Below are 13057 nucleotides of genomic sequence, written 5' to 3' on the forward strand. Positions count from 1 at the left end.
GAATTTAGTATATCATGAAGCCTATCCATCTCTTCTCTACATATCAAGTTCACAACTGGCTTCCCACAAAGACGCCATTTTAAAAGCTACAATCGTGTCTTTGTTCTGTCATCTAAGGACGTCCTTCTTCGTTCTGCCACAATGTCATTTGGTTAACGTTGTGAAAACATGAATCAGCACAAGCATTTTCTCATGCCAGTTACTTGGGGCATCCTGTGGCACTCAGACAGAAACTTGCCCAGTCATACGTAGACCAACATCAACATCAACAGCGTTTGAAAGTGTTCAGAATTCAACTAGACTTTCAGTAGACTTTAATAAAACTAAACTCATAGTGAAAGTCTTGTGGAAGAAGCAACCCACATTCACAACTGTTTCCTACCACCGACAGTACGTTAGACCATAGAAAACCCACATCAGCTTTCTCTCGCCATAGAAAGTAAGAAGTAAAATCTGTTTAAATTCATCAACTAAATGATTTAGAACAACGAATTTCAGGTGAGGTATTGACTCACAACTATCAGACCAAATGTCCGTCTCCCAGTTGTTGGTTCCATGGGATTGACAAGGCCCGTCTGGGTTATTTTGTTCTTCTAATCTGATAATGCCTAACTCCTGGGTTCTCCTTGTGTTTCTTAAAGCAGAGACTAAGACACCACAATCTTGAAAAGTCCAATGAAACAGAAAAAGAGAGAATATTTTACTTATTTCTTTATTGTTTTTTTTTTCTCTGGTACACAATTTTTTTTTTCCAGGTGCCTCTAAAATACACACAGCTCACACTGAGAGTACAATGATAGTATCAATCAAAACACAAACACACAAATAATGAGCTTCTACACTAATCAACCTATGTACAGCAATGTACAGTTTATACAAGAACTGAATTATTTTGGTGTATCACGTGTGTTGAATGTCGAATGACGTCAATGTGAAACAAAGACAGATCTGCAGCTGTAATGGGTGGGGAGTACTGTTTAAGTACTCCTATCTAAGTCTGTAGAGGAGAGTAAGGATGTACTCGCAGGTGGAGATGATGTCGGGGGGGGGGGATGCAGACATACTTTGGGTCAAAAACATAAATTGGTACATTCTCCAGTTGATCATGTGATGATCCACAATGTAGTAGTTTCTAGATGGCAGTCCACTTGATATGCATGATATGCAGTAAAATTAGACAGTTGTCATTGTGATACACCGGAATGATTAAAGGAGTGCATGCAGAGAAGTAGCAGCTGCACACTGTACTGTATCTTTCTGAGACAAAAGGGATAGTGGACATGACCCCCCAGAACATAAACCAACCATGAGATCTTTATGAAGGGCGGGGCATGAAGATGACAAGGCAGCAAACCATTCCATCAGGATGGGTGGGGGGAGGGAGGAGTCCAGGGAAATTCCTTGACTATGGGAGGGGGGCTTGTAGGGAGCAGTTACAAGGAGAGTACGGGGGTGCTCTCTGTGTCTGACATGACGGAGGGGCGTTTGGGGACGGTCTTGCTGAGGCTCCCCTGGCGCCCCAGGGCGCAGCTGCAGCGCTTCAGCATGCTCACCAGGTCCCTGCGGAAACGCACCCCGATGAACACGTAGAGCAGGGGGTTGATGCAGGCGTGGGTGTATGCCAGGCTCTTGGCCACCTGGCCGGCCACGTCAAACTGCTTGACCACACTGCATCTGGTGATGGTGATGTTGGCAGCCTGGGACGCCTCGATCACCAGCAGGCTGTTGTACGGCAGCTGGGAGAGGACAAACACAGCCACGACGGCCAAGATGACGCGCAGGGCCTTGTGCTTCTCGAAGCTGCGGGCCTGCATCAGGGTCTTGACGATGACAGAGTAGCAGAGTGTCATCACCAGGAGAGGCAGGCAGAAGCCCATGCAGATCTGCAGGGACAGAACCAGGATCTTGGTCCGGTTGTGCAGGTTCTCCCCGTAGACCATCGTGCAGAAGGAGAGGTCTTGCTGACCCTTCTTCACCTGGGCGAAGATGAACTCGGGCAGGGCCAGGAGAGTGGAGACGGTCCACACGCCCAGACAGGCCAACTTGCTGTAGAACAGGCGTTTGCCCTTCAGGTTGTGGGCCTTGGTGACCTGGACAATGGAGATGTAGCGGTCCACACTGATGCAGGTGAGCAGGAGCATGCTGCTGAAGAAGTTGATCTTGTAGACGGCCGACATCACCTTGCAGAAGCCCAGGCCAAACTCCCAGCCCTTCAGGGCGTCCGCCGCCCAGAAGGGGAGCGTGCCCAGGAACAGGAGGTCAGCCACGGCCAGGTTGAGAAGGTACATGTCCGTCATGGTCTTCAGACGGTGGCGGACCGTCGTGTAGATCCACACCACCATCAGGTTGCCCACGGCGCCCAGCACAAAGATGACCCAGAAGAGCGGGGGCTCGTACTGAGCACGGAAGTCCCGCACCCAGCTCTTGTCACACAACCCTGGTGGGAAGCTCATGTCATAGTCGTCAGTGTACCCTGAGCCCTGCAAACACAAACCAATCACAGGACAGGAGTTATTAATGCAACTCTCTTGAGTGGATGCTGTCATGTGCTTAGTAACAGTTCACAAGTTCTGAGTTCTGTGTTACTTCATATGAGCCTTGATGCCAAAACGACAAGGGCCTTTCACCATCTGTACACTGTTTGCCTCCGATAACGGATCATGAATCTCTGACAGTTTTGCAGTTCCCTGATGTTTCCTGTCTACAGTGTGGGTCTGTGCAAGCGCAGAGAACTGCGTTCTCTGACATCATCAGGCACAGCCAGTGACGCTCCAGCCTAGCCAGACGGCTCCCTCCTCTCAGGCACAGGTGTGAGAAACCACACCGCTGTACCCACTTCCTGTACTTACCCGTGCCAGGATGGAGGGGGGCTGGTGTGTGTGTGGGGGAGGAAGGGGGGGGGGGAACAATTCCGAGGGGCTCCAGAGAACTGGAGGGGGGCTTAGCACGTCAAAGATACCCAAACTGTCAAGCGTAACAAAGATGTGTGAGCGATCAGGGGGAGAAAGGGGGTGGCGGGCGAGATAACAGTAGATTTCTAACCACGCTCAGTGGAAAACTTGCTGCTGTTGCCTCTTATGACCTTTGCTGTTGCTATGGTTTTCTACGGAGATGTGAGTTCTGGTAAACATGTCACAGTGAGGCTCCAATCCAAATGTGCACCCTGCTAAATGCTCATTTGCATATGCAGAGCCTGTAGTCTGTGATTCTCGCTATTTAATTGCCATCTTAGTATATTGACAAAGCTAATATTAATATGTGAATTCGTAGTATTAATAACAATAAAAATGTAAGCAATTTAAGTTATTGAGATGCAATTGTTGAACTGTAGTACACTGTAGTACTGTATTACTTTCTGCACAAAGCCTGGTATTTGATTTGTGGTTCCAATGTTCAGTCGCGATCACATTACTGTAATCACTGCTGTGTTTCTTCATGTTGTCTCCTCTGTTTCACCAAGCAGTCAGAGCGTTACCTAAACACAACCCCGTGCTCCTGACTGTAAACACCCACCAGATGAAGCTGGGATCTACTGTGAAACTTCCACTCTTTTGAAGTATGGCACCGTGTGACCAAGAACACACCAGACCCTTCCATACACAGACCGTTCTGAGAACCGCACTACCCAGATGAGGCACTCTGCCACAACTACCATGCCTAATTATCTGGATGAAGTGTAAAATGCCATAGCTGACAGTGGAGAAGAGTCTGTTTGTGAAAGCAATAGTATCAAATAAGAAAGAAAACAAAGTTGATCTGGTGTTGACGTAGACAGAGACAGTGAAATACATTAGCTCATAGTCAGGTTCAAAATATTTGGTTTAATCTTCAGACACACAATGTTTTCGTTTTAACAGCATTGTACTCACAAATTCTTTGGTTATTGGATCTTCTGTTGTGTATTCAATTAATTGCTCTGCCATTTTACCTGTAGGTGTAGTAAATACAAATCTGATTTGTACTTAAATCAACTTACACTTTCTACATTTTTGTGATTTGAGGATTTTTTACTTGATAAACCACACTTAATGATAAGTGTAATTTACAACAGAGTGGCAACATAAAATGTGTCATATTTTGATGAAACATAATTTGCTAAAAAAGTAGATATAGAGAAACATGCAGTCTTACCCAGCCTATGGTCAGACAATAGGCAATATGTGTCAGTGTTGAGTGTTTTCCTCAGTGTGAAGTCTCTGTCTCTGGTGAATATCACTACCTGGCTCATCGTCTACAGCTTTTATAGTTCCAAGTTAACCACGGTGTCACGTGCTCTGCACTGTCTGCTGTGGTCTGGCATGTTTTTCCACATAGAAGCAGGCTACTGGTAGTAAACACTCATATGATACTATCATTGTTCTTGGTGGAAGTCTGTTCGACCAAAATATCTGTCTATGGTGACTCTCACTTCTGTTTTGTTGTTGTTTGTATTAGCTACAATTTTGTGCCACAGTAGGAAGGCTACTCAGAGATGAACATCTTGTGAGATTGTGTGGGCAGACAGAGCAGGTTTGTGCAGGGTGAGTGGTGTAATGGAGACCGCTGTGTCTCCAGCAGCTGAGATAATACTCCCACATTCCTCCACAGACAGCCAGAGAGCTTCTCCATGTCACGCACCATTAGTGATAAACACTGTGTGCCCAGGTGGGTGTTCGGTGGGGGGGGTTGGTTGTGTTTAGTGCCAGGTATGGCTGATGCCTGAAACAGATATCCATGGTGGTGGTTGCAAGGCAGAACCTCTGTGAGCAGGGCAGGTTGCTGCTGGGTGGCATGCTCTGCCCTGGGATGAAGTGCTGCTTTTTAATGACTTTTTATTCGTTTTATGAAATATAAAATATCACTTGTCATGGATAGTCTTCAAACTGTGGACTTGATGCTAGCATTGTGCAAACATTAAGAAACCATAGGGTCATGCTTGTCACTGTTACAGTATAGTTGTATAATATCATCAAAGAATAAGAGGGAAATGTGAGGGCAAAATAAAGAGAAAGCTCAAAAGTGGCTCATATGAAACATCATTGCATTTAGCAAGTAATTTACTGCTGCCATGTTTGGGAACTTTTTCAGTTTCTAAACCCCAAGTGGGTCTGTGATGATGTCAGTCTGAGAATGAGGGATGTTCATTCATGGTGGTACAGTACGTGTTGTTTTCTGTAAGTGTGTGGGTGTTAGGAAGAGCCTCTCTCTCATCTCCTGTATGGTGCTTTTGGCCCTTCTTCAAACACAGCTCACATCACAGACCTAGTCTTTCAGCACCATCCCGCTAACAGTTTCACTTGCCGGCCTGATTTGACAGTTTCAGAAATTGGTGAGAAACAGGAGGCCCCAGGGCCTCTGTTCTCACACTCGCAGATTCTCAGTTTGGACCACAGAGAGTGGGGAGTTAAACAGTTGTGTCTTACTGATGGGTCTCAATGTGCTTCTGAGAACACACTCTTCAAGAAAGTGTGAGACCTCAGAGGTTTTGGTTAGCCCAGTACCAACTGACACTCTGCAGCACCAAGTAAGTAAGTGTGTACCTACTGCTCTCAGACACTCACAAAGACTCTACAGTACGTTTATCTTAGTGGTGTCCGCCATCCAACACACTCTACACTACACCCTTCACCCTACTTTACAATTCTCACATAGCAAAAGGCTAGTTGAAAGGAGTGTTATCTGTTTCAGTTAAACCAGGAGACAACAGTGAAAGGTTTGGTTAGACGCAGGCATGTTTATTAGCAGGGGGTGAAATCCTACACGGTTGGAACGTGGAGCTCCGACCGCTAAGACTCAGACTCTGCATCAGACGTCATCGTTGTAGTCTCAGATCTGGCATCTGGAGAGAGAGAGAAGAGAGACAAAGTGAGAGAGAGATTAGATATAAAGAAAGAAAGAGGGATAGGTGGATACAATAAGAAATAAGGGAGTGGAGAGAGAGAGTGAAAGAGAGAGAGAAAAATATAATGAGATTGAAAGAGAAAACAAGTTCGAAAAAGAAAGAGAAAGGGGAGGGGGTAAAAAGAGAAAGAACATATGAATCCCTCTGTACTTAAACTAACTCAGAGCATCTGTGGTTGAAAGGAAGTTTGTTCTGTGGAAGAAGACTCACTGATGATCCCCATGACACCAAGGGGAAACCCTCACAGCCCCGCAACATGACTCTTGTCCCAGTCTATATCTACAATCAGCAGCTTGTGTCGCCAGAGAGAGAGAGAGGGAGAGGGGAGGAAAGAGAAATAGAGGCATGGAGTATGGTTCCTGACTCACCTGTGACAACTTCTTTAGTCTCTGACTCAATGACCTCCTCCATCACTGCACAGAGATTCAGAGAAATGCGAAACATACAGATTGGGATCAACCACAGTTAACATTTATTTGTAGCTGCCAGTTACACACACAAAGATATCATTTGGCCACAAACTGCTGTCCAAACTGTCCAAATTTCTGCGGTGAAGAGGCAATACACCAAGAATAAATTGGGTAAAAACTGCCAAACAGTGGCTTGTTACTATCACATCAGTATCTGTGACGTGAGCTGACTGACCTCACATCGCGTCATCGCATCGCTAATCAGTACACATTTCCTGCTTCTCTTACCCACACTGGGGTTTGAAGTCAGGATACTCCTGACTTACTCAAGCAATGACCTACTCTCATCAATATCACTTAGCCATCTATTGCCAGCTAGCTTTTTAATGGCGTGGATGTGCGGTATTTGTACCGAGGAATGAGGAGTGTTGACCTTATAGTCAACACGGGTTACACACAGAGCAATTAGTCTTTTATTTAATTTTTTACATTCAGTTTGCTTCTTACAAAGGCTGGAACATTGGTTTCTATGTACTAGATCAGATATATCCATTACACCTGCACTTGTGTGAACTGTGGTGCTAGTGAGGGGCACCAGGTTCTAGCAACAGGCAGGTGGGCGCTCTTTCCCTCACCTGTGTAAGAGTAGGACGTCTCTGAGAAGGACATGCTCACAGACACACTGGGGGAAACACACAAACAGGTGAGCAAACAGACAGAGATTGAATACCCAGGCAAGCAGAGGTGCCACCTGGAGATGTGAAACGCTCATGATAGTTATCTCCAGGGCCCTCTCAGGCAAAGGATCAGTGGGGTTTTTTAAAAGCCTAAACATGATATTGCTCTCTCTCCCCCAAACCACTACCCCTGTTTCTCCTAATTCAGCCCCCTGGCAGGTGGGAGTAAGGCACCCAACTTTTTGTCAGCCTTACTTCTCATCTGCCTTGGCCGTGATGGCGGGGGAGGGGCTTCTGATGGAAGGGGGAGGGGATTTGAAGTGGGAGGAGGGGCCAGGTGAGCTGGACAGGAAGACGGAGGAGGAGCTAAAGTTCTGGACGGGGAAGCTGCAGGGGTGAACACAGATAGGAAGGATCAAAAACTGCACCCTGAAAACAGATACAGACTACTGAGAAGATAGTGTGTTTGGGCTCTTGACCTGATGTCGCCTCCATCCATCAGTGTCCTGTAGGTGGAGATCTCTGCGTCCAGCGCCAGCTTGACGTCCAGCAGCTCCTGGTAACCAAGGATCTGCTTGTGCAGGTCACCCTTGGCAACCTCGATGGCCGCCTCCAAGCTGGCGATCTGAGCCTGGTACTCAGACACGGCCCCCGAGGCATGGGCATGAGCCTCAGCCAGGCTGCGCTCCAGGGTCAGGCTCTGTGGGGGGGGGGGGGGGGGGGGGGAGTGAGGGAAGGGATTCGAAAACTGTTGACGTTTTACAGTAATTCCAACTTCTACAGAAAAACACGTACAGCTGACTGCTCTGAGAGAAACCCCCTTGGTCTCCAAACCCAGAGCAGTCAGACAGGAAGCTGCTGTGATTGGCTCTTGTGATTTGTATTAGCAGGCTCCTTCTGTAGCTTCTGGGAAAGCACGGCTGCTCTCGTGCCCTCGATGCACTGGGGACTTTGGCACGAAGACAACTTCTCAACCACTTCCTCTGTGTCTGTCGTCTCGCTGTGATTTACTTCACGATAATCGGTAACATCCAACCGTCATTATAACAATGCCTACAAAAGGCAATTTCACAAAACCCCTCACTTCCCTTAACATAATGTTATGCTACAAAGACTGTTTCTTACTCTTTAAGGTTATTTTTGGTATATTATTCAATTTTCTTATATCCACACACTCAAGCCTCCTTGACACAAACACACAGGCACACACACAAACAGACACACACACACACACGTTCACACACTCACAGCATTGACAAAGCTCTGTAGCTCCAGACTGAGGGCCTGCAGCTCTTTCCTGCTGGAGGAGATCTCTGCCTTGTAGGCCGACAGGGCCTGGGAGCTGCTGGCAGTGGCAGCCTGTACCTCATCCATCTGGGGAGGAGAGGAGAGAGTGGAGAGAATGGAGAGGAGAGGGGATGAGAGGAGATGAGAAGAGAGGAGAGGAGATGAGAAGAGAGGAGAGGAGAGGGGAGGGGAGGGGAGGGGAGGGGAGGGGAGGGGAGGGGAGGAGAGGAGAGGAGAGGGGAGGGGAGGGGAGGGGAGGGGAGGGGAGGAGATGAGAGGAGAGGAGAGGAGAGGAGAGGGGAGGGGAGGGGAGGAGAGGAGATGAGAGGAGAGGAGAGGAGAGGAGAGGAGAGGGGAGGGGAGGAGAGGAGAGGAGAGGAGAGGAGAGGAGAGGAGAGGAGAGGAGAGGAGAGGGGAGGAGAGGAGAGGAGAGGAGAGGAGAGGAGAGGAGAGGAGAGGGGAGGGGAGGGGAGGGGAGGAGAGGAGAGGAGAGGAGAGGAGAGGAGAGGAGAGGAGAGGGGAGGGGAGGGGAGGAGAGGAGAGGAGAGGAGAGGAGAGGAGAGGAGAAGAGAGGAGAGGGGAGGGGAGGGGAGGGGAGGAGAGGAGAGGAGAGGAGAGGAGAGGGGAGGGGAGGGGAGGGGAGGGGAGGAGAGGAGAGGAGAGGAGAGGAGAGGGGAGGGGAGGGGAGGGGAGGGGAGGAGAGGAGAGGAGAGGAGAGGAGAGGAGAGGAGAGGAGAGGAGAGGAGAGGAGAGGAGAGGAGAGGAGAGGAGAGGAGTGCGGAGGGGAGGGGAGGGGAGGGGAGGGGAGGGGAGGGGAGGGGAGGGGAGGGGAGGGGAGGGGAGGGGAGGGGAGGGGAGGGGAGGGGAGGAGAGGAGAGGAGAGGAGAGGAGAGGAGAGGAGAGGAGAGGAGAGGAGAGGAGAGGAGAGGAGAGGAGAGGAGAGGAGAGGAGTGGGGAGGGGAGGGGAGGAGAGGAGAGAGTGGAGAGAGTGGAGAGGAGAGGGGATGAGAGGAGAGGAGAGGAGATGAGAGGAGAGGGGAGAGGAAGAGATGAAAGGAGAAGTGGAGAGAAAAATGGAGAAGAGATGTCAACTTTAGTTTTCACAGTCGCTTTGACAAACTGTGTTGCGTGGGAGAGCACAAAATGCACAGTATGGTTTTGTATCATGGGAAAGTGAACGCACGTGTGCGTCCATCTCTTCCAATAGAAAGCTGAGTGCATACAGCATGACCATCGCTGTAGCCCACATTACGCAACCCCACAGTACATACTGGGGCTTGGAGAGTTACACTCATAACAGGAAGAAGGTACATTATGGTTGACTGGCCACCACTGGCCTGCTACATTGAACTTTGTTCAGGTCTGCAACCTATGACTTTGTTCAGGTCTGCATACAATCTGATTGAGTTTAATTTACTTTTCTCTACATGGTCGCTCTTCTGTGGTTTGATGAAGCAGATGGCCTGCTCAAAAATGCAAATCAAGCCCACCCCCACACTCAAGGAAGATACAAGCTAACAGTGAATGAAAGTATTTGTAATAGTCTTTTGATCCCAGATCAGATGCACATTTAGCTCAAACAAACAAAAAAATGTCTCTTTTATACTAACCTGTTTTATAATTACCGTGTAGGTCTTAAAGACTTGGTGTTATAATAACACCTAAAATTCTTATCAACTAAATATTGTCTTAAACCATAAGGCCATTTACGCACATTGGGCCCTATCTTGCACCCAGCGCAATTGACTTAGTCAACGACGCAAGTGTCATTCCTAGTTTGCACTCGACGCAAAGCCGACTTTTCCCTCCACAGACGCACGTCGAAATGACTTTGCGCTCCCGTGGGCGGTTCAGCGAAAAAGGAGGCGTGTTCCGGCGCAAACGTTCCCTGGTGCTATTTTGCAGTTTCCGAAAAACAATTCCGCCACTGACCAGGAAAAACGTGGTTTAAAGTCAATGGCGTAATATTCAGATGCTATTTTAAGGGCGCAAGCTTGGTCCGTGCACACTGCTGGCGGGGCCAGGGTCTTCTTTCTGCGAAGCTAAGTTACTTTGTTTTGATTTATGGCATGTTACATTTCTTCAATGATTATAAAATATTTTCATAAGAAATATCTATGTGTGTGAACTTCATTTGTAACAACGGTGGCAATTTCCTCCCATGACTGTTTAACCGAAGCTAATTTGGTTAGGTTTCTTCTCCCATGCCCATCAGAATCAGAATTCGGTTTATTCGCCATGAAGCTTATGTTACACAAATACGCGATTTGCTGTGGTAGGAAGGTGCAAACAATAAACATATGCTGGTATAAATTAAGTACATTACTTAAACTAATTCTAAGAACTAAACAATTTTAAAATATAACAATTAAAAAAAATATATATACATGTAAAAATAAGAATAATAATTTGAATGAGTAGCATGAGTGGGCAATTTAGTGCAATGAGAAAACTGCTCTGCCTTTCTCATACAATGTCACTTCTCTATATTTTACGGCCCTGACGACAACGTCGATCTCCTCGGCTGTGAACCGCTGGCGTGCGCCTGGCAAATCCGCCGTTATAATAGCAATTCGCTATGGAACAAGCGCTGCTCTTAAAGGGAATGTGAGATGATGCTCTGATTGGTTTATTGCACGTTACGCCCAAACCACACCCATTAGTAATGTACCTACTTCAGACCAACCCTTTTTAGATTTGCGCCAGGCGCAAAGTCATTTATCCCGCCGGCAAAATAACAACCAAGCTGAAGTCACGCCCACAAAGTTACTTGCGCTTTGCGTTTTGATACTTGCGTTTCAGATCGTCAAAATAGGGGGGATTATGTCATCATGTCAAGTGCCCCCTGCTGGACACACAAATCAACGTCAACCATGGAACTGGAGAACTATAAATGACGTGTTGAATTATAAAATACGACAGTATCTATTTCCATGTACATTATTGTTTACTGATATCTAACACTTAATTCACAAGACAAGTAACGCAGATGGAGTGTGTGGGATGAGCTGTACCTTGAGTTTGTAGTACGCGTCAGCTTCCTCTCTGTGTTGTCTCACACAGTCCTCATGCTCCATCCTCATCTTGTTGAGGGCAGCCGCCACGTCAAAGGACTTGCCCGTGTCCACCTGGATCATGGAGACTGAGGTGTCCGTGGACGAGGTTCCCAGCTTGGACTGCAGGCTGAACAACTCCTGACCAGAGAACCAGAAATGTCCCGTTATGCCTCGTTTTCATGTGGTTACTGAGGTGTTATGTTGTGGGGCGGGTCGACGGGGGTGTTGTGTTGTGGTGAGTTGTTTGCTGTTGGGGGGTTTTGGGGGTGGAGCTTCTGTTGTGTTTCGTTCTTGGAGTGTTTAATGTTTTCGTGTGGTTTTTGTTGTTGTGGTGTTTTGTGTTGGGTGGGGTTGTGTTCTGTGTAAGCTATAGCCACAATGGAATTACCTCATCCTGAGTCTTGGTGACAAAGTCCAGATCTTCCTTCAAGCTGGAGTGTGTGGCATGCAGTTCAACACTTACGTCGGAGGCCATATCAATGTCCTAGAAGCAAAAAATGTTTTCAACAATTACATGTACAACTACACCTACAATAAGCACTGACTGTTGATCAGTCACTATTCATGTTACACAATTAATACACACACATTAAACGTTGCCTACCCTTTTCATTGCTGTAATATCTGCTTCAAGCTGAAACCTCACACCCTGCTCAAAATCATATCTGCAAGACAAGAAAACAGAAGCCAAAATATATGATTTACATTTCACAGAAATGTAGAAAAATATGCACAACTTCAGCAACTTCCAATATCAAATATATATATTTGATGTAAGAAAGGATACAGTCCTCAGTTACATTTGGTATATTAGCTGTTCTCTCTCAGAGTAAGGTATGTATTTTCATGACGTGTCCCCTACTTGGCCTTCAGTTCGTGGGCCGTTCCCCGGATGCCATCCAGTACAATCTCCAGCCTGACAGTGTCCAAGGACAGGCTCTCCAGCTTCCCCCTGTACTCCACCAGCTGGCTCTCGTACCCAGCCGTGGTGACTGCCCCGAAGCCTTCATGTGCCACATCCGCCCCGCCGGTGAGCTGGGCCAGCTGGGCCTCCAGGGCGGCGTTCTCCTGATGGAGCTGCCTCACCTTGGTGATGTAGCCCGCGAAGCGCTCGTTGAGGCCAGAGAGCGTGTGTTTCTCCGCGGCGCGGGTGAGGACCGGGGCCAAGGCGAGCCCACCAGCCTGGGCAGAGCTAACCGCAAGCAGGGAAGCCCCTGCGCTCATCCCCCCGGCGGCCATGGTACGGCCCATGGAAAAAGCAGGGCTGGCCATCAATGCACCGCCACCTCCTCCACCTCCACCCATCCCAATGCCTCCTCCACCACCTCCTAGACCCAGCCCTCCACCCAGTCCGAGCCCATAGCCTCCTCCACCACCCCCTAGACCCAGACCTCCACCTAGTCCTAGCCCCATCCCCATGCCCAAGCCAGCCCCAGAACGGAGAGCGAGGGCCATTCCTCCAGCACCGCCACCAGCCCCACCCAGGCTGGAGAAGTCCAAACCCCCAGACCCAGACAGCCTGGAGGATGACAGAGAGAGAGACATGATAGCTGGAGCAGGCAAAGATGTGCTTCAGGAAGCTCGTGTCCTGTGGATGAACACACAAGGTTTATATAGAGAGATCAGGAGACAGACACGCCCAACCACACCTAGCAGAAAATCACAGAAATCTATAAATATGTCACCTTGAGGCTATTCTGTAGTTTAGGATTGTTCCTATAGTTCCTTCAATCATATCTCTGCAGT

General features: G+C 48.1%; 2 protein-coding genes across 3 annotated transcripts; both read right to left on the reverse strand.

Moving 5' to 3' along the window:
* Window positions 1–733: 733 nt before the first annotated feature.
* On the reverse strand, window positions 734–4191 carry ccr9b (chemokine (C-C motif) receptor 9b). Of its 2 annotated transcripts, XM_084703009.1 has the most exons (3): window positions 4132–4191; window positions 3870–3928; window positions 734–2480 (listed from the first exon to the last, which is right to left on the reverse strand). In XM_084703009.1, exons 2-3 carry the CDS (start codon window positions 3921–3923, stop codon window positions 1434–1436), a joined length of 1101 nt encoding a protein of 366 aa, XP_084559135.1. In that variant the 5' UTR covers window positions 3924–3928; window positions 4132–4191; the 3' UTR covers window positions 734–1433. The 2 variants fall into 2 exon arrangements, with proteins under 2 accessions (XP_084559135.1, XP_084559136.1); XM_084703010.1 differs by lacking the exon at window positions 4132–4191 and having other exon boundaries at window positions 3870–3967.
* A 1512-nt stretch (window positions 4192–5703) lies between these two features.
* On the reverse strand, window positions 5704–12856 carry LOC146274893 (thread biopolymer filament subunit gamma-like). Its single transcript, XM_084703582.1, has 10 exons — window positions 12174–12856; window positions 11916–11976; window positions 11700–11795; window positions 11270–11449; window positions 8217–8342; window positions 7448–7668; window positions 7224–7355; window positions 6927–6973; window positions 6250–6294; window positions 5704–5818 (listed from the first exon to the last, which is right to left on the reverse strand). Exons 1-10 carry the CDS (start codon window positions 12854–12856, stop codon window positions 5766–5768), a joined length of 1644 nt encoding a protein of 547 aa, XP_084559708.1. The 3' UTR covers window positions 5704–5765.
* Window positions 12857–13057: the final 201 nt, after the last annotated feature.

The sequence above is a fragment of the Hypomesus nipponensis genome, chromosome 8 (genome assembly GCF_054491055.1).
Source record: "Hypomesus nipponensis isolate SF chromosome 8, ASM5449105v1, whole genome shotgun sequence".
Classification (NCBI taxonomy): domain Eukaryota; kingdom Metazoa; phylum Chordata; class Actinopteri; order Osmeriformes; family Osmeridae; genus Hypomesus; species Hypomesus nipponensis.

Excerpts from the sequence above, each read along its gene's own strand:
- ccr9b (XM_084703009.1), bottom strand. The coding sequence starts at position 3,923 with ATGGCAGAGCAATTAATTGAATACACAACAGAAGATCCAATAACCAAA. Across the intron at positions 2,481-3,869 it reads ATCCAATAACCAAAGAATTT|GGCTCAGGGTACACTGACGA; the intron begins GTGAGTACAATG and ends TTGTGTTTGCAG.
- LOC146274893 (XM_084703582.1), bottom strand. The coding sequence starts at position 12,856 with ATGTCTCTCTCTCTGTCATCCTCCAGGCTGTCTGGGTCTGGGGGTTTG. Across the intron at positions 11,450-11,699 it reads TCACCAAGACTCAGGATGAG|GAGTTGTTCAGCCTGCAGTC; the intron begins GTAATTCCATTG and ends TTCTCTGGTCAG. Across the intron at positions 6,295-6,926 it reads GACGTCCTACTCTTACACAG|TGATGGAGGAGGTCATTGAG; the intron begins GTGAGGGAAAGA and ends ATCTCTGTGCAG.